Genomic DNA, 19,778 nt, shown 5'->3' with positions numbered 1-19,778 from the left:
TGCCCTACTTTACTTAAAGTTAATACAATTTTACTAAATAATAGTAATAATCAAATATGTCACCTAAAGAGGGAGATAGATCTTAAAAACACAAACATTGAGGGATTGGGGTGGGGGGCAGGATATTCATATTTACAAAATAGACTTAACTGCAACATTTGACCCAAACAATATTGAATATCACTAGCCATGGGAGTGGGGCTACCATAATCTAGAAGCTTTGATATCAACTTACACAAGTTTACTCAGAAGATTCAATACAATTTATGAATCCATAAATTAAATAAATGTTTTATTTTATCTGTTACTGTAAACATACAAACATACTTTGAATTTCCCTCCGTGTGACACAACACAACCAATATGCCTGCGCAGGTTATAAAGCTTATAGCATGGCCTATTTTTAGCTACAGTCTGTTTCATAAAAGTTATCATTGATTGTTCTATATGGCTAACAAACACTATTTGTGCTTATTTACATGTTAATAAGACCACTTTTGTTAAATAATGATAATACATTTTGACATTGGCTTTTTTTATATTGTCATTTTGTGTTATCCAAACTAAGGAGCATGGAACACCATTTATATTTATCTCATTTGCATAATCTAAATTTTCCTGAAACAGACTATAATAGGAAGAGTTTGTAGTCTAGAACTTATGAAAAGTCTGACCCATTACTTGTTGTTGTTTCTGTGAACATTAGCAACAGAAGTGGTTGTTTTAATGTTTGCTGTGCGGATTTATGGTCCGTCATGCAGACCAGTAAATACAGGGGGGTGCCACTAAAAATGTGCTCATTACTTGAGTTTAAAAAAATTAAAAATTAAAATAACTTTCAGTAGTAACACGTTTATTGTACTGTGGCGGTGAAACAAATATTTTTAAAGAAAGATTTTAACATTAAAATATAATACAAATGCTTAGGTGCCACCAGTGTACATTTTTAAATAACATCTAAGTAATGCTAATTAAGCAGGATTACAGATTGGACTGAAATAGATCACTATTAGAAAAATTTAGAATTTATAAATTTCAGGATCATGAAACTTAGCCGGTTTTGACAGGATTCCGGTTTGTTCAGGGTCCTGTTTTGACAGGTTTCACTGTACATGTTTGAGATGCATTACACTTACCTGCATCATTTTATCATAAGCTTCCGGATCAAAGTCCCCTTCGAGATCTTGGTCAGTAAAACCAATATTTGGGTTACCGGTCACTTCCTTTAAACTTTCTATCTTATCAAGAATCTCTTGTTTCTTCAAATTCTTCAGTTGCTTCAGCTCTTCACGTTTTTTATTCTTTTCCTAAAATTAATATTTTATGAATTCTTTCATATTAACACCAACCAAAGTACACAATGATAATGGAATATAAAATGAATAAACAGCACATTAAAGTAATATCACAAATTTAGTTTTAAATATTATAAAAGTTAAATCTCATACCCGTATTAAAAACATTTATTAAATTATAACAAATATTTAACAATGGCTATTAAATCAAATACAATTTTTTTATTAACTAAAGTAAATTATACACCAAAAACATTAGTAAACAGAGGATTCGTCACGAGTGTTTTTTAATATGGAAATATCAACTAAGTCTATGTTAATCAGTATTTGTCGAGGCTCTACCGACACAAATACCGATTAACTAGACAAGATTGATATTTTCCATATTAAAAACATGAGTAGTGAATTCAATTTATCCTATCACTTCTAAAATAACATTTTAATTTGATATTTAGTCACAGTACTAAAGTCTGTAATATGACATGAGCACAAATTACTTTGACTAAAGCACTCTGACTAAATCTTATGAACATGTTACGCTCAGGTATACAGGTCTTAATGGCTTGTATAAGCTGTAAACAAATGACCCATTCACAGCAACACATTATCACCGATAACATTTACATACCATTATTAACCAAGTTAATACACTAAAGTATCACATAGGTTTATGACATGGAAGTCTGACCTGGATATGCTAATTAGGTCTATCCTGTTTCGACATAATCTGTTGTATCGTAGTTTTTAGTAATATGCCTACATTGTTCGATATAATACATTTTTGGTAGAAGAATACAATTTTTTGTTTCAATTTATCCATTTGCATTAACATATATCATTTGGGATCTACCGAAACACATCCAATCTGCTATTTGCTGTGCTATTTTAAAGGCATATTGTCACAGACCACTGACCTATTTAATGGTCTAACAAAGTATTACCTGAACAAAACTAATTTGATTTGTCTCTAAATGTACTTCATTAAACCATTTTCATAACCACTATACTTCATTTATTAATGACATTTTGTAAAAGTAATTGAATTATGGCAATGGTCCATAATTCAAAAACTATAATTGCCATGAGGGATGACATGGATTTCACTCCATCATGGTTCAATTAAGGTTATGCGATAGCTAGATTTGGTTTCCAACAGTTAATGTAATTTTTATTTATTATCCATTTTTTGAGAAATATGGTTCTTAAATCCGTGACAGTATGCCCAGAGTATGACAAATATTTTGAAAAGCCACTAGCCACAGGGCTAGTGGGTTTGTGAAAACCACTAGCCCACCAAAATAAAGCACTAGCCCAAATTCCTGATCAATTATAACTGGATTTTTATATAATTTTTACGAGTATAAGAGTAAAATAAAACAAACACTTAAATCATGTTGTAACTTTCAGTTTTGTCGTGTCGTACGTTTGGTCTTTTTTCAAGTGTGATCCATCGTCATTGTCCCGTTTTCGCTTTTGCCCTCCCCACCGGGGAAAAATAATTGAGCAAACTCATGGTTGGTATCTAAACCCACTATCAAATTAATTAAATTAAGGTTCGACAATGTGACACATGGTAATAGATTGTTCAGTGTATTTGGTAGTGGGTTATACATTTAGGGCCTACTATTTATGTCGCCAGGAACAGTGATGCCAATTGCTCAAATACAGGGCATTATCCCGTGTCAGACCGATATCAAAAGAATAGAACGACGCATTATCCAAACCACTACACGTAATACTAATACTAGTAATAGGCAAAGCAGTCATTGCATGTGCGGTTACCTTAAAGTAAATTGTTTTCCTGATTGCCGATAACCACATGTCAGCGAAGTGTTAAATTAGAAAATAATAGGTAAATAAAACAAACACTGAAATTCAAAGCATGACTGGGGTTTACTTGAGATTAACCTGTCGTCGTAATTGGTGATTTCCAAGTTCTTAGCCTAAAACATATGTGCGAGATTAACTACCACGTGACGTGTTCAACCAATCAAAACACGCATGTCATTAGACTTATTTCCTGTGCCAGAAACTTAAAAGGGAAAAGTAAACAATGCATGCTGTAACTGTGACAATGTAGAGATAGCATGTTACTGCAGTTTGAAGACGTAGTTCAAGTGCATTATTTTTATATACTGACTGCTTTGTTGATATTATTCGATGACAAACGTCACAATCAAATTTATTAAACAAAATTTCAGCCGAGAGAAAAAGAAGAAAAAAACACGATCGAGTGATAAGGAGGTGGGGGGCTAGTGTTTTTGCATTTCTCACTAGCCGAAACTTAAAAACCACTAGCCACGGGTGCCGGGCTAGCGGATTTGTCGAACTCTGATGCCTTTAAGCAGACAATCTTATTCTGTGCAAAGGTGTGTACATTTTTTTATCTTTTTATTTTTCAAACATTTTTTAATTATTACTGTATTACTATTTATGTAATTTTAAAAAATTTACTACAATAGTTGTAAATTAAGTGAAAAACTTTCTTTCAAATGTGCAATTTACTCCTTCAAATAATAGCTGTACCCATTGTTATGTCCAGTCCTTGGCTTTTGAAAAACCATGGCGAGTGAAAAATCGCACACTTCAAAATGCTTAGGCAAGTGAAAAATCACACTCATCAAAATGCTAAGGTGAGTGAAAACTAAGCATTATTAATTTATGAAGTGATTGGTACATATAAATGTAGAGACATATGTTGCAAAAATTAACCAATAAACCAATGATGTTTTCTTCTAATTTTATGTTGTTTGCTTCATTAGTGTAGTCTGACTTCTTTTCCCTTTTTTCGGGCGGGACGTAGCCCAGTGGTAAAGTGTTCGCTTGATGTGCGGTCGGTCTACGATCGATTCCTATCGGTGGACCCATTGGGCTATTTCTCGTTCCAGCCAGTGCTTCACAACTGGTTTAACAAAGGCTGTGGTATATACTATCCTGTCTGTGGGATGGTGCACATAAAAGATCCCTTGCTGCTAATCGAAGAGTAGCCCATGAAATGGCGACAGCGTGTTTCCTCTCTCAACATCTGTGTGGTCCTTAACCATATGTCTGACGCAATATAACCGTAAATAAAATGTGTTGAGTGCGTCGTTAAATACAACATTTCTTTCTTTCTTTCTATATAATAGTAAATAAAATATGTTGAGTGCGTCGTTAAATAAAAAAATTCCTTCCTTCTTTTCCCTTTCGGGAATGGAATTATTTAAAAATTGTAGGAGCAGTGCTATAGAAATATAATTATGACATAAACTGATGCAGACAATTGGATTTTTTAATTTCAATATGTACTATTCAGATAATTTGATGCACACAATTATAATAGACCTCTTTTACATTCCTATTGCGCATGCACATGAAGAGTAACGCCCATGCCGAATTAGACTGTATCCAGGCTATTTATCATTTTAGATGCCACATGTAATATGCTTTTTTTCTAGTTAAGTTCTTATCATATGCCCATTAAAGTCTTTCAAAACACAGGGTCACTGCAATAAATGAGTTTTAAGGTAATTATTTATTGGAAATGAGACTCTGACTATGCATGCACACACTACATATACAATTAAGCATACACAACCAACCCATAGTATGTATCTTCAAGAGTAGTATTTTTATTTATTATTTGTTTTAAATATGATACATTGCATTGTATACAACTTTGCATAACACTGATGCTTCCTGAGGTGTACATTAAATCAGGTTGCACTGTAGGAACAACACTTTCAGTTATGTTGTCACATCATATCAGAACAAAGAAGATCCTGATAGTCATGCAAACACCCAATTGGACACTTTTTTAAAAATACTGTTTTTTGGTATAGGTTGCATAGTACCAAAGAAAAGAGTTCTGTGTCAAAGTTCAATGTGCATCGTCAAATGTGCATCGTCAAATATTTACAGAGTAAAAGCAGCTGTGGGTGTGATTGGTAGTAATATATGACATTGATTATTTGTGCAAATACTATTATCCATTGACAATAAATAAATACACTTTTATTTGTTATACAGTTGTTATGCAGTATATACCAGAGGTTGAAACTAATGCGGGGTACTCCCAATAATGGAACTGCAATTTTCAGCAAAAATGACGGTTGCTATTAAAAACATTAATTAAATCTCTTATATGATACGTGACCCCACATTTTTTTGCAGGTAGATTAGATGTGAGGTGCCACACTTTCTATTGCTGTACTTCCTGGTTGTGTTGAAATGCTGCTAATATCAGTTTTATTAGTAAATGTTAATATTATCGGCAATAGGAATTGATTTGGTCTATTAGAACCTATAGTTAACAAGAAACAAAGTGATATTATCCCCTAACAGAAACACTAATTTGATATTCTTGAGAATCCCCTTGTTTATATTTGAAATGTTACTTTTTCCCAATTCAGCAAAAAGAGACCTTTAAAAAAAAATCTAGATTATACAAGATAGCTTTTATAATGAAGGTTTTAATAACAAAATATCAATCTAAAACTAACCAACTCGTATTGATACGATATCATATATTACCAACGCCACAATAGTCCCCTTATTAAATTCAATGACGTCATAGCCTATGCAAGACAAATTTAATTCGCATGGGCTGACGTCATGGAATGGGTCAGTCTTGCATGGCTGAGGATGGGAGAAATATATATATATATGAATTGTCCATGGGAAGAGCCTACGATGTCCACTTTTAACATATTTGTTGATTATCAGCTCTAACCCATATTTAACGGCCTAGCACCTATTATTTCATGTTAGATGACAGCCTGTGTCCCTGCTGTATCTGAAGTTGATACGAAGATTGACATGGAAAGTAATACTGTCGGCAATAACCAGAGCTATCTATGCCTGTCCTTGCAAATGGAGAATTAAACTTTTTCAATGCATGACAAACATTATTACTAGATTGTGAATTAGGTGGTGGATTTTTTATTTGTTCTTCCACAAAACATTTATTTTAAACTTTCTTCTAAATTCAAGTTTGTTAAAACCAAATTTTAGATTGTTCTAACATTCAGTGGTTTTAATTCTACAATTTGTAGAAATTTTAAAAGATGATTCATTTTGTTCAGAACATTACAGTGGTATGACTGATTGGTTGATTCATTGATTAATACATTTATTTTTCACAGCATAACAATTTTCATCGGGTTAAATTAATTTTATGTGTGATTTGATAAAAATACATTTGTATATTTTTTTGATATATATGAATAAATGACATTTTTTGTCTGCAGGCCTACCTTTTTTGGACTCGATATTTAATAAACTCAATATTTTTATGTGGTCCTACAGTTTCGACAACAGTGCTCGATTGTATATACAAATATATACATACCTCCTGCTTGCGAAGCTTAATCTCTTTCCGTTTTAATGATCTCTTATTGTCCTTTGTCCTTACTGAATCATTCACAGTTCTTGGGTAAGTTTTTATCTATCAACAAATCAACATAGTAATAAATATTTTATAGGAAAAAACCTAAAATATTTTAAATTGCAAAATCCACATGAAATCACAAGCACAACTGTGGGAGTCTTTATATTAAAACTGGGAGTGCTTATATTAAAATTGAGAGTATTCATATTAAAGAAACTAAGTCGAAATTAAAAAACACTTTGATTTATGTTTCCAAATGAAAATGTTGATGTTAAATTAATCATAACTGAAATATTGCAATATATCAAATACATAAAGTGTTGTTGCTAATTAATTACAACTGAAATGAAAAATAATGCCATTGCAACATATCATACAAATATGTCAATGCTAATTATTCATGAGTAAACTTACAAACTCAGGATCTGGTTCCTCATATCGGAAATTATACTTTCTTTCAAAATTTTCTTCCTTTTCCAATTCTTTCTCTTCTTCTGAAAAGCCTGCACCGTCATCAAAATCTTCAAAATCTGCACTGAATTAACAGACAAAAAGCTCACTGAAAATGCAGATATACATGTATTGGGTGCCACATTAAAATCAAATCCCATAGACAATGAAGCCAACATGTGACTGTAGCACGATAGATATAAATACTACCACCCTTCTCTTTCAAAGCTGCTGACCCAGTTTTCGAGACATATAATTTTTACAAACACCACCAGAAACACATTAGATTTTTCACAATTTGAGAAAAACAGTTGTAATTAAAGTATAAGTTAATAGTAAAAATAAACAGCTAAAAACAGTTGTAATTAAAGTGTAAGTTAACAGTAAAAATAAACAGCTAAAAACAGTTGTAATTGAAGTGTAAGTTAACAGTAAAAATAAACAGCTAAAAACAGTTGTAATTAAAGTGTAAGTTAACAGTAAAAATAAACAGCTAAAAACAGTTGTAATTAAAGTGTAAGTTAACAGTAAAAATAAACAGCTAAAAACAGTTGTAATTAAAGTGTAAGTTAACAGTAAACATAAACAGCTAAAAACAGTTGTAATTAAAGTGTAAGTTAACAGTAAAAATAAACAGCTAAAAACAGTTGTAATTAAAGTGTAAGTTAACAGTAAAAATAAACAGCTAAAAACAGTTGTAATTAAAGTGTAAGTTAACAGTAAAAATAAACAGCTAAAAACAGTTGTAATTAAAGTGTAAGTTAATAGTAAAAATAAACAGCTAAAAACAGTTTATAATGCTTAAAAACTAGGATCAGTGGCTTCAAAATTAACTATTAAAATAATAATAATAATAATAATAATAATAATAATAAATATAAAGTAATAATAATAAATGAGCCATAGTTGCCATTTTTGGAGTTTTGCACACAAACTGTCATGCTAATATTAATGGCAGACCATACATTTTGCGGGGTAGTACTTTATACACTGAAACTATTTCAAATGAATGAATGAATGAATGAATAAATGAATGTTTAATGACACCCCACCACAAAAATACACACATATTCACTTAAATGTTTTATAAATACATAAAATAAATTACCCATGATATCCATGTCATAAACCCATGAGATAATTTAGTGTATTAACCCGGTTGATAATGGTATGCAGATATGTAAGGTCTCCAGGTATGTGTTGTTGTGAATGCATCATTTGCTTGCAAGCCAACAAGACCTGTATACCTGAGAATAAGTGTTTCAAATATTAAGTACAAATGCTTGACGTAAAAGTAATTTGTCATATTACCGATGGCAGCGACTTTATTACTGTGATTTACTAGAAATTAAATTAAAATGTTATTTTAGAAGTGCTACAGGATAAACAGAATTCACTACTCGTGTTTTTTAATATGAAAAAATAAAATGTGTCTCATTAATCGGTATTTGTCTCGGCAGAGTCTCAACAAATACTCATTAACATAGACTCGGTTGATATTTTCCATATTAAAAAACAATCTTGATGAATCCTCTATGTATTATTTTCGTGGAATTTTATAATTTTTATGATATTTTAAATCAGTTAATGTTGATTAAAATTATGCAATTTTTTTTTTAAAGTTGTTTACTTCCAGGCATTTGCAGCCAGCTGTCCAGTATTTATGTCCATTATTCCCAATAACGGTGGGGTTTTTTTAATCAAACTATAATTCAAATCCCAATATTTGGTGACTTTCATTGTTGGTAAAACAATCAAATTTATTATCAAATTAGCTGTCACAATCAGCTATTGATCCCTGAAAATGATCGCAACGTGCCGCCATACTTGTCAAGTGAAAATACATGTCGAAAACTCAAAATTCCAAGGTATTTTCCATTAAAAAACAACAAACAAAAGCTAGCATTCTGTCAAACAAACTGTTTCCTGTTTTAAAAAAATTGTTTCGGGTGAGTGTTGTGTGGAAAACAGCGGGATATGAATTGGGGAATGCACTGTATACAGTGTACAATGTGTTGACTGGCGTGACATCGGGCGGGATATCTCACCTGCAGTAGTCAGAAGGTTAATTAGTGACCAAATAAAATAGTATTCTGTGTTAAACAAAGTTAAGCTCAAAGAAATTTTACTAGACTTGAAGTATGCAGAGTATGACAAATATTTTGAAAAGTCACTAGCCACAGGGCTAGTGGGTTTGTGAAAACCACTAGCCCACCAAGATAAAGCACTAGCCCAAATTCCTGATCAATTATAACTGGATTTTTATATAATTTTTGTAACATTACACATTTACGAGTATAACAGTAAAATAAAACAAACACTTAAATCATGTTGTAACTTTCAGTTTTTTGTCATGTCGTACGTTTTGTCTTTTGTCAAGTGTGATCCATCGTCATTGTCCCGTTTTTGTTTTTACCCTCCCCCCGGGGAAAAATAATTGAGCAAACTCTTGGTTGGTATCTAAAAACACTATCAAAATAATTAAATTTAAATGATGGTACGACAGTGTGACACACGGTAATAGATGGTTCTGTGTATTTGGTAGTTGGTTATATATTTAGGGCCTACTATTTATGTCGCCAGGAACGGTGATGCCAAATACAGGGCATTATTCCGTGTCAGACCGATATCAAAAGAATATAACGGCGACATCTAATCCGTTGTTAATTGATGAACAAAAAAGGTATTATCTTGTATCGGCAGCTGTGACGTATTATCCAAACCGATACACGTAATAGGCCAAGCCGAGTCATTGCATATGCGGTTACCATTAAAGTAAATTGTTTTCCTGATTGCCGATAACCACATGTTAGTGAAGTGTTAAATTAGAATAAAATAAACACTGAAATTTACTTGATTGAGATTAACCTGTCGTCGTGATTGGTGATTTCCAAGTTCTTAGCCTAAAACATGTGCGAGATTAACGACCACGTGACGTGTCTAACCAATCAAAACACGCATGTCATTAGACTTTATTTCCTGTGCCAGAAACTTGAAAGGGAAAGGTAAACAATGCATGCTGTAACTGTGACAATGTAGAGATAGCATGTTACTGCAGTTTGCAGACCTAGCTCAAGTGGATTATTATTATATACTCATTGCGTTGTTGATATTATTCGATGACAAACGTCACAATCAAATTTATTAAACGAAATTTCAGCCGAGAGAAAAAGAAAGAAAGAAAGAAAGAAAAAAACCCACGATCGAGCGATGACGAGAGGAGGGGGGAAACCACTAGCCCGCAGGGGCTAGTGGTTTTGCGTTTCTCACTAGCCCGAACTTAAAAACCACTAGCCACGGGCGTCGGGCTAGCAGATTTGTCGAACTCTGAAGTATGCCACTTCAATTTTCTTATAATACCACATTAAAGTTAAACATGGTCTCATTTCCATACTTACACAATCTGGACACTCATTACCAATACAATATATGTTTTATAGTGTAACAGTACTATTCCCCACCCACCATCCCACATTCTTAACAATGATGACAAAGACACTTACACATAACATAAGTTGAAAAAACCTGTGTGGTATTTCATGAGATAAAAACCATGTTAACATAATTTTCACTGACAACTATTATGCTTATCTTCAGCCACCAAAATCTAGAGCTATTTGCTTCTCTTTCTTCAACATTAAGATAAAAATGTCTGACTGTATTTTATCAGGTTAATCATCTTTAAAATGTCTACATCAAACTCTAGAAACCATTGTTACTCACTCATTGTCTTCATTGCTAATGTAGCGCTTGTTTAATATGAAGTCTTTAAGGAACTTCTCTCCATCATCCAAGTTTGGATCATCCCAGTAACTTTTCAAGGGTTCCTAAAGACAGGAATTAAAACAAATCCAGGATATTATACCACTTACATAATAAAATATTAAATGTTTTGTAGTGAATAATAACACTCCTATAAAATGGAAAGGAATAACTGTTAAACAACTTCTTTGCAAACGACTTGTTTGCATTTTAAACTCTTGTTATTTAGTGTGTACCATAAGGTTATTTTGACACTTGGTCTAGAATGAAAGACAAAACCTGATGCCACCACATAAACTACCCCTATCACCTAGCAGCAATGGATCTTTTATATGCATTTTCTCAAAGGCACATGTTTTCAAGTACCAGTAGCGATTAACCAATGAACTATATCTCGCTCCCTGTAATATGGAATGGCAGTAATTACTCAATATGAAACTTTGTTATAATTCTGTTCTTCTGTGATTTTCTATGAGCAAGAAATGGCTGATTGTCTCCACTATTGTAGACTTTATAAATCTTACCAGTTCAAGTTGGACATTTTTGTCAAGTGTGTCTCGATGTCCTTTAAGCCATTCTAAATAATCCTCCTCTTGCTTGGCCTGTAACAAGTAGTACATGTGTATATCAGTACCTCTGTACCTTAATACCAATACATAGATAGTACATGTGCATATTAGTACCTCTGTACCTTAATACCAAAACACAGATACATGTGCATATCAGTATCTCTGTACCTCAATACCAATAAACAGGTAGTACATGTATATATCAGTACCTCTGTACCTTAATACGACTACACAGATACATGTGTATATAAGTACCTCTGTACCTTAATTACCAATACACAGATAGTACATGTGTATATAAGTACCTCTGTACCGTAATACCAATATACAGATAGTACATGTCTGTATCAGTACCTCTGTACCTTAATACCAATACACAGATACACCATATCAGTACCTCTGTACCTTAATACCAATACACAGATAGTACATGTGTATATCAGTACCTCTGTACCTTAATACCAATACACAGATAGTACATGTCTGTATCAGTACCTCTGTACCTTAATACCAATACACAGATACACCATATCAGTACCTCTGTACCATAATACCAATACACAGATAGTACATGTGTTTATATAAGTACCTCTGTACTTTAATACCAATATACAGATAGTACATGTCTGTATCAGTACCTCTGTACCTTAATACCAATACACAGATGCACCATATCAGTACCTCTGTACCTTAATACCAATACACAGCTAGTACATGTGTGTATCAGTACCTCTGTACCTTAATATCAATACACAGATACACCATATCAGTACCTCTGTACCTTAATATCAATACACAGATACACCATATTAGTACCTCTCTACCTTACCATATTTTCCCATGTATTATGCGTACCGGTGTATAATGCGCACCCCCCACTTTGAATGTTTATTCCAAGAAGACAAAAAAACATGAACCACAATATAATACGCGCCGTTTTTTTAAACCACAAAATCGAGGGTGAATGCAAGATGTACTTTTTCCCCCATGTCACCCAAATTAACGAAAAGCGAAAGCAGAGGTATGTTCAAGAAACAAAACTTAAATTAGGTACTTGAGTACATAGACCTACATGTCATATTAAACATAGCCTAGTACTTGCGTACTTACATGTCACAGACTCATACATGCATAAATGACTAATAAATAAATGAAAACAAAAATATAGCATATTACATTTGGTTCGTGGCTAAAGTGAATGCACGAGATTTCTAAATTTATAGTAGTGTGGCATATTTTCGGTTTGATGGAAATGGCTGAATTAAATCTCATGGAAATTAAAAATATTTACAGTCCAGTTTTGTCATTTTTGCACACTTTTTGGCGATGTATGGATACTTTTGTAGATTTATTTTGCATTTATTACAACCATCAGAAGTGACAAGTGATTTTTAAGAGGGTTTTGGTGTTTAGTTGAATGAACACTGTCAATAAGTTGAATAACCTATAAAGTACCGTAAACTACCAATCGACGATTTTTTATGGGTGATCGCTGGATATTTTTAAAAGATAGTTTTTTCTATTGCTACGTATAGTGAGCACCCACATTTTTAACCTGTATTTTCTGAAAAAAAAGTGTGTATAATACATGGGAAAATACGGTAATACCAATATACAGATACACCATATCAGTATGTCTGTACCGTAATACTAATACACAGTTACACCACATCAGTACCTCTGTATTTTAATACCAATACACAGATACACCATATCAGTACCTATGTACCTTAATACCACTACACTGATACACCATATCACTACGTCTATACCGTAATACCAATACACAGATAGTACATGTGTGCATCAGTACCTCTGTACCTTAATACCAATACACAGATACACCGTATCAGTACCTCTGTGCCTTAATATCAATACACAGATAGTACATGTGTATATCAGTACCTCTGTACCTTAATACGAATACACAGATACATGTGTATATCAGTACCTTAATACCAATACACAAATACATCTGCATACTAGTACCTCAGTACCGTAATACCAATATACAGGTAGTGCATGTGTATAATACCAGTACCTCTGTACCTTAATACCAATACAGATACACCGTATCAGTACCTCTGTACCTTAATACCAATACACAAATAGTATGTGTGTATCAGTACCTCTGTACCGTAATACCAATACACAGATAGTACATGTGTATATCAGTACCTCTGTATCTTAATACCAATACACAGATAGTACATGTGTATATCAGTACCTCTGTACCTTAATACCAATACACAGATAGTACATGTGTATATCAGTACCTCTATACCTTAATACCAATACACAGATACACCGTATCAGTACCTCTGTATCTTAATACCAATACAGATAGTACATGTGTATATTAGTACCTCTGTACTTTAATACCAATACACAGATACATGTGTATATCAGTACCTCTGTACCTTAATACCAATATACAGATAGTACATGTATATATCAGTACCTCTGTACCTTAATACCAATACATAGATAGTACATGTGCATATTAGTACCTCTGTACCGTAATACCAAAACACAGATACATGTGCATATCAGTACCTCTATACCTTAATACCAATACAGGTAGTACATGTGTATATCAGAACCTCTGTACCTTAATACCAATACACAGATACACCATATCAGTACCTCTGTCCCTTAATACCAATACACAGATACATGTGTATATCAGTACCTCTGTACCGTAATACCAATACACAGATAGTACATGTTTATATCAGTACCTCTATACCTTAATACCAATACACAGATACACCTTATCAGTACCTCTGTATCTTAATACCAATACAGATAGTACATGTGTATATCAGTACCTCTGTACTTTAATACCAATACACAGATACATGTGTATATCAGTACCTCTGTACCTTAATACCAATATACAGATAGTACATGTATTATCAGTACCTCTGTACCTTAATACCAATACATAGATAGTACATGTGCATATTAGTACCTCTGTACCGTAATACCAAAACACAGATAGTACATGTGCATATCAGTACCTCTGTACCTTAATACCAATACACAGATACATGTGTATATCAGTACCTCTGTACCTTAATACGAATACACAGATACATGTGCATATCAGTACCTCTGTACCTCAATACCAATACACAGATAGTACATGTGTATATCAGTACATCTGTACCTCAATACCAATACATCATAGTAAACAATAACACAACATTGGTAAACAAATTCCAGTTTAAAAATACATTTATTAGTAAATCACATTATCATTTAAGTACAACTCAAGGCGTTAATGTGAGTATTCAGGGTCAACAGCTGGAATTATTCTAGAAAAATATTATCTTTACTGGGCAAAAGCGAATCCTGTGATTATCTTGTAACTATCGGCCATGTAACTTTCCCAAATTCTCCACTTTTCCTTTCTTTCTATGTGATCCTTAACTTGCTAGTCTAAAAACATTCACTTCAAATAAATATACACACATCAATCAATAAACTGATCTTTATCTTCATCTTTGTTCAGTGTAAGTAACTGAAACTCCAATATTTACAGTTTGTTGTCTATACAGGAAGCTTCTGAACCAACATTTTAGTAAGTTTAAATGTTATTACAAATTTCATTTACTAAGTACGAAGAATGGTTATTTTATGAACTTAGGCTATGTACATAAAAAGAATAATTACCTTCTCTTCTTCTGTGGCCTGCTTCTTGGTTAACAGTTCTGTATCACTGTCAGAGCTCTCAGAACTTTCTAGAGCTGGTTTGAAGCTGGAAAAATGTACAAAGAAAGTGTACAGAACCACTAATAAAGATAGATTTTATTTAATGCACTAGAACAGTGTGGATACTTAATTATGAAGTGTTAAATGTTCATATCATGACATAAAATGTTGATGATGACAGAATACAGCTGCTTCACTGTCAAAGGCACTGAATTTGGGGATTCCCTCAGCATCTTTTATTTACGGTTATAATGGCGTCGGACATATGCTTATGGACCACACAGTCATTGAGGGAGAAAATCCACTGTCGCCACTTCATAGACTAGCCTTTTTAATTAGCAGCAAGGGATCATTTATATGCACCATCCCATAAACAGGATAGCACATACCACAAACTTTAATTTACCAGTCTTGGTGCACTGCTGGAGCGAGAAATAGCCCAATGGGACACTGACAGGGATCGATCCCAAACCGACCGTGCATCAAGCGAGCGCTTTACCACTGGGCTACATATATCAGTGTGGGATCTCAAGTGGGGTACAAACACTTGACATCAGCTAGGTTTAGTGTGGAAGTGGGATGCTTACCTTTCTTTAATCTTGTCCTGCTCCTCAAAGTAGCTCAACTGCTGTTTGCCTAACTGTGTTTCACTTTCATCACTTGCAATTCTACAAAATAACTAAACATTTCAATATTTGCAGAATGTACATGTTAACCTTCAGACTACTGCAATAATAAACTACACCAACTACTCTTGACATATGCCTGCCTGACAACTTGTTTACCTCTTCAATAATAAAGTGTTTCATTATGATAAATGTAACAATACTTAGTAATAAATTTATTTATTAATAAACGAGCCGTACAACTATTTTTTAAATGATAAACTTAAAATAATACAAAGAATGACATCATGATACCTGTATGACATCATACTGTAAACATCTTGCTTGTTTAAAATCATACTGGAACATATTTGTTAAAAATTAAGGTTGATGCCATTCACTTTTTGCAACCTTGTTTTGGCTTCGTACACAATAAATATAATATATCCAACAATAATTTTTATATGATATATTATTTCTTTCATTTTTTAAAACTTGAATTTAATATTTTGTCTACAATTATGAAAAATAAAAACATACCGACCTGTAAACAACATTGTCTGATAGAAATAGAAATTGTAACTATTTTGACAGGAGTCAATGTAAGTAGACCAGTTTTTATTTTAATGTGGTGAAAATTGCAATAATATATATGTAGCTAATTCTGAATTTGAATGTCATTTTGTAGCTCTTTATAATAAAAAACAAGCATTCTGAGAGTACTTGCTAAAGCATTACATGTCCCCTACCAGGATCAACAAATTTCCCGATCTCCTAAGTTCAAGGGCCATAACTCTGTGAAAGCTAGACTTGGTCTAAAACAGCACATGATAAAGCTATATACAAAATTCGATGTCAATATTTTCAGGCATTGCAAATAAAATCTGGAAAACAATTGTTCATATCTTCCAAGTCAGGGGCCATAACTACTGTTAAAAATTGGTAAATTGCATATCATTCTTATTATCTTAATATAAAAAAACTTTTCAATTTCTCCCACAATATCAATCGGTTTTGACCCTTTCTGTCAGTTTCCTACAACTCTGTCTTCTGAGCTGTCCACACTATCACCTACCTGTCTCAACTTCTCCCATAGGTGCAGTCTCTGTGTACTTCCCTGCACCCACCTGGCATCCTCGTCCTCTGTTGCTTATAAAGCTGGTCTGACCCATGGCACTAACGACCGCTAGTAGTAGGGGTGCATAGTAGGTGGTTACAGGTGCCTCTTAACAATGCCAGAAGTAATCACTGAACACTCTCCGAAGTGGTCAGTCTGGGGAATGTGTGTGCTACCTTGAGGTATTGCACAAAATAAAGACTGGAATTTTTTTTTCCATATCTCATAAATTTACGGGTCATAACTGTCAAAAATGGGTAAATTGCCATGAAAGTCAAACTTGATCTCTAACTGTACATGGTAGAAATGCACAAAATTTCAGCTCAATATCTCAAGGCAAACTAAAATATGGAACTGAAGTGAAACTGTGGTAGAATATGCTATATTTATTAGGTACGAAGGCAAAACAAGGGTGCGAAAAGTGACTATTCCTTGATCTTAATAATAAAGATGTTTTCCCCACTGTTTTCGTTGGGACGAAGTTTTATTCTGTTCATAACAAATGAAGAATTCTGTATGGCATATCCCCATTTTTTATATTCCATAGCACTAACTGAATCCATAAGTTATTAGTCAGTTATTCTCTGCATACATAAATAAAACTGTAATGTCTAACCCATCTTTCTCAAGGATGAGCTTCCTCTCGTAGTCCTTAAGAAACAATGGCTTCTCGGTCTTGTTCTTATTTTTCTTCTTCTTCAACACTGCTTCATCTTCATTTGAATCACTGGTGCCACCTCAAATAATCAGAAATGAAAACATGTCAACATCTATTACTAAACATTAACTCCAGTCCTTGCCAAACGTCCAACATAGCTAAGATGTGTCCAGAAAACTGAGCTTGAAACATAACGTTTAGTCAAAACATGCGACTATTAAATATTAATCAAATATTAAGTTCCTACAAATTGCTCTAATTAATTTTTATCATTTTGGCCAACTCTATAATCAAATTTTTTTTATTATTATTTCCCGTGGTATGACTTTTGCTGGCTTTTCTTGCTATGACATAAAACCGCATTTGGAGCCAAAATGTCATTGCGCATGAACTAGGACGTGCATTCTGATTTCAATTTAAATATGCCCCTTATTTTGGTATCAAATATACCCACCTTTTCTGTACAATCCATGCTTTAAAAAAAAAGAAGGCAAAGTTGCATCGATGCATCAATTCTGGAACTTTGGTCTGACCAGAGAACTACTTTTTTTTGTTTTGCTACAATATCTTTTTTAACTAGCCAAACAAAACTTTCTTTCAAATGTCTACTCACTGTGGAAGAACTTGTTATCTTTTTCATAAATACGAGGATCTTTTGTTTTGACTGCAGCAAAAGCACGTAACCAGTCCTTCTCCACTTGAGCTGTCAGAGCCTGTAAAAGATGAAAATTACTTTTGTACGAACATAATAAACTAGAAGGCCTAAATGATACGTGAAGTGATGGTTGGGGTACAAGTACATTTTAAAAAGTTTATATAAAACCAGTATTTGTTTATGGTAGTCTAATGTTATAGTAATATGTGGACTAGTGATATAATAATGTACAACAAAAAATATCGTCCTAGTATTTATCATAAAATAGCTAGCATATTCAGTGTAATCAAAGTATGTGATATTTTTCAGATCACATAATTTCAGAATTTAATAACTTTGCAAATTAAGATGTAAATTAACCGAGGTCACTGCACATTTATTGACATTTAAGAAAGCATATTACAGTTCACAGTAAGTTAGTAACTTCCATTTTGTAAATTTTGTAGACCATTTGTTTACAAATATTGCAATAAGTAACTTTTTAAAAATATAATTATATCTGATTTAATCTTTAATTTAGTGGTAAGTAATTTACAATTTCAAATGTGGTAAATTGCGTGGAATGATATATTATTACAATAATCATGTAGTACATGTATTAATATTTGAATTTTAAGACTTGCGTCTTGATAAACTCGGCCCATGAACAAGTACTCGTGGAAACCCTAATGTGCACATGGTTAATATTAAAAAAAGAACATTCTTGTTTTGATTTTGGCTATGCAGTTAAATTTTAATGCATTAATTGAAGGGATAGTTGAATTCGAGAAGGGCGTGTTAAGTTTTTCTTCAACAGGCCCTGCTTGCGACCATGAGTTAATTTTCAACCCTGTAATACATGTCTGTTTAAAACAATATATGTTTGTCACAACTTCCAAAAGCGCCATCAGGAAAGACAGTCAGGGCAAAATAAAAATGACTGACAATTTTAGAAATACATTTACCGTAGCATCTTCATCTTCGGTTTCCGAATCAGAATCTGTGTCTTCATCACTTCCATACAGATCTTTCACTAAAACAGAAATATACATTTATGACATAACTACTTTGCTAAAGCATTGGACATGCCTATAACATAAATCATATATTAGGAAACATAAATATACAATTTAAAAAAAAAAATCTTTTTTATCCCACTGCCCCCTTTCCTTTTACTTCTCTGAATTCTATCTCATTTCTTCCCGATCTGGCAACTCCTCCTATCTTTCAAGTTCTTTCGTTGTCGACCTACATATCCCAGTCCTTGTGTCTCGAACTGTGACAGGTGCTTGTCTCTTGTGGCTATCCGTGGCACACATCTGTCATTCACGGCGGTCATTAGTGCGGTGGGTCAGACCAGCTTTATTAGCGACAGACGACAAGGATACCAGGTGGGTGCAGGGAAGTACAGAGACGGCACCCGTGGAGGAAGTTGAGACAGGTAGGCGATGGTGTGGACAGCTCAGAGAGTTGGAGGAAATTGACAAAAGGGTCCAAAAAGACAGATATCGTGGAAGAAATTGGAAAGTTGTTTTTTTTTATTAAAAGCTCTCAGTGACGGATTTAGTGAGCCGTATTTCTCTAAATGTGGATTATAAATGGA

The 19,778-nt window shown here is 33.3% G+C and overlaps 1 protein-coding gene across 1 annotated transcript in view; it reads right to left on the bottom strand.

The window, feature by feature from the left end:
- The window catches only part of LOC121375751 (protein KRI1 homolog), a 43,730-nt gene that overhangs the window by 19,236 nt on the left and 4,716 nt on the right, over nucleotides 1-19,778 (bottom strand). Inside the window, exons 2-11 of the mRNA XM_041503366.1 lie at nucleotides 19,141-19,208; nucleotides 18,155-18,254; nucleotides 17,500-17,620; nucleotides 15,749-15,829; nucleotides 15,123-15,207; nucleotides 11,400-11,477; nucleotides 10,837-10,940; nucleotides 7,078-7,198; nucleotides 6,625-6,720; nucleotides 1,137-1,307 (exon numbers count right to left, since the gene is read on the bottom strand). Coding sequence (XP_041359300.1) covers nucleotides 1,137-1,307; nucleotides 6,625-6,720; nucleotides 7,078-7,198; nucleotides 10,837-10,940; nucleotides 11,400-11,477; nucleotides 15,123-15,207; nucleotides 15,749-15,829; nucleotides 17,500-17,620; nucleotides 18,155-18,254; nucleotides 19,141-19,208 — 1,025 coding nt within the window. The remainder of the gene's footprint in view (nucleotides 1-1,136; nucleotides 1,308-6,624; nucleotides 6,721-7,077; nucleotides 7,199-10,836; nucleotides 10,941-11,399; nucleotides 11,478-15,122; nucleotides 15,208-15,748; nucleotides 15,830-17,499; nucleotides 17,621-18,154; nucleotides 18,255-19,140; nucleotides 19,209-19,778) is intronic.

This window comes from Gigantopelta aegis, chromosome 6 (assembly GCF_016097555.1).
Source record: "Gigantopelta aegis isolate Gae_Host chromosome 6, Gae_host_genome, whole genome shotgun sequence".
NCBI classification, from domain to species: Eukaryota; Metazoa; Mollusca; class Gastropoda; order Neomphalida; family Peltospiridae; genus Gigantopelta; species Gigantopelta aegis.
This window is presented reverse-complemented; position numbering and strand designations above follow the sequence as displayed.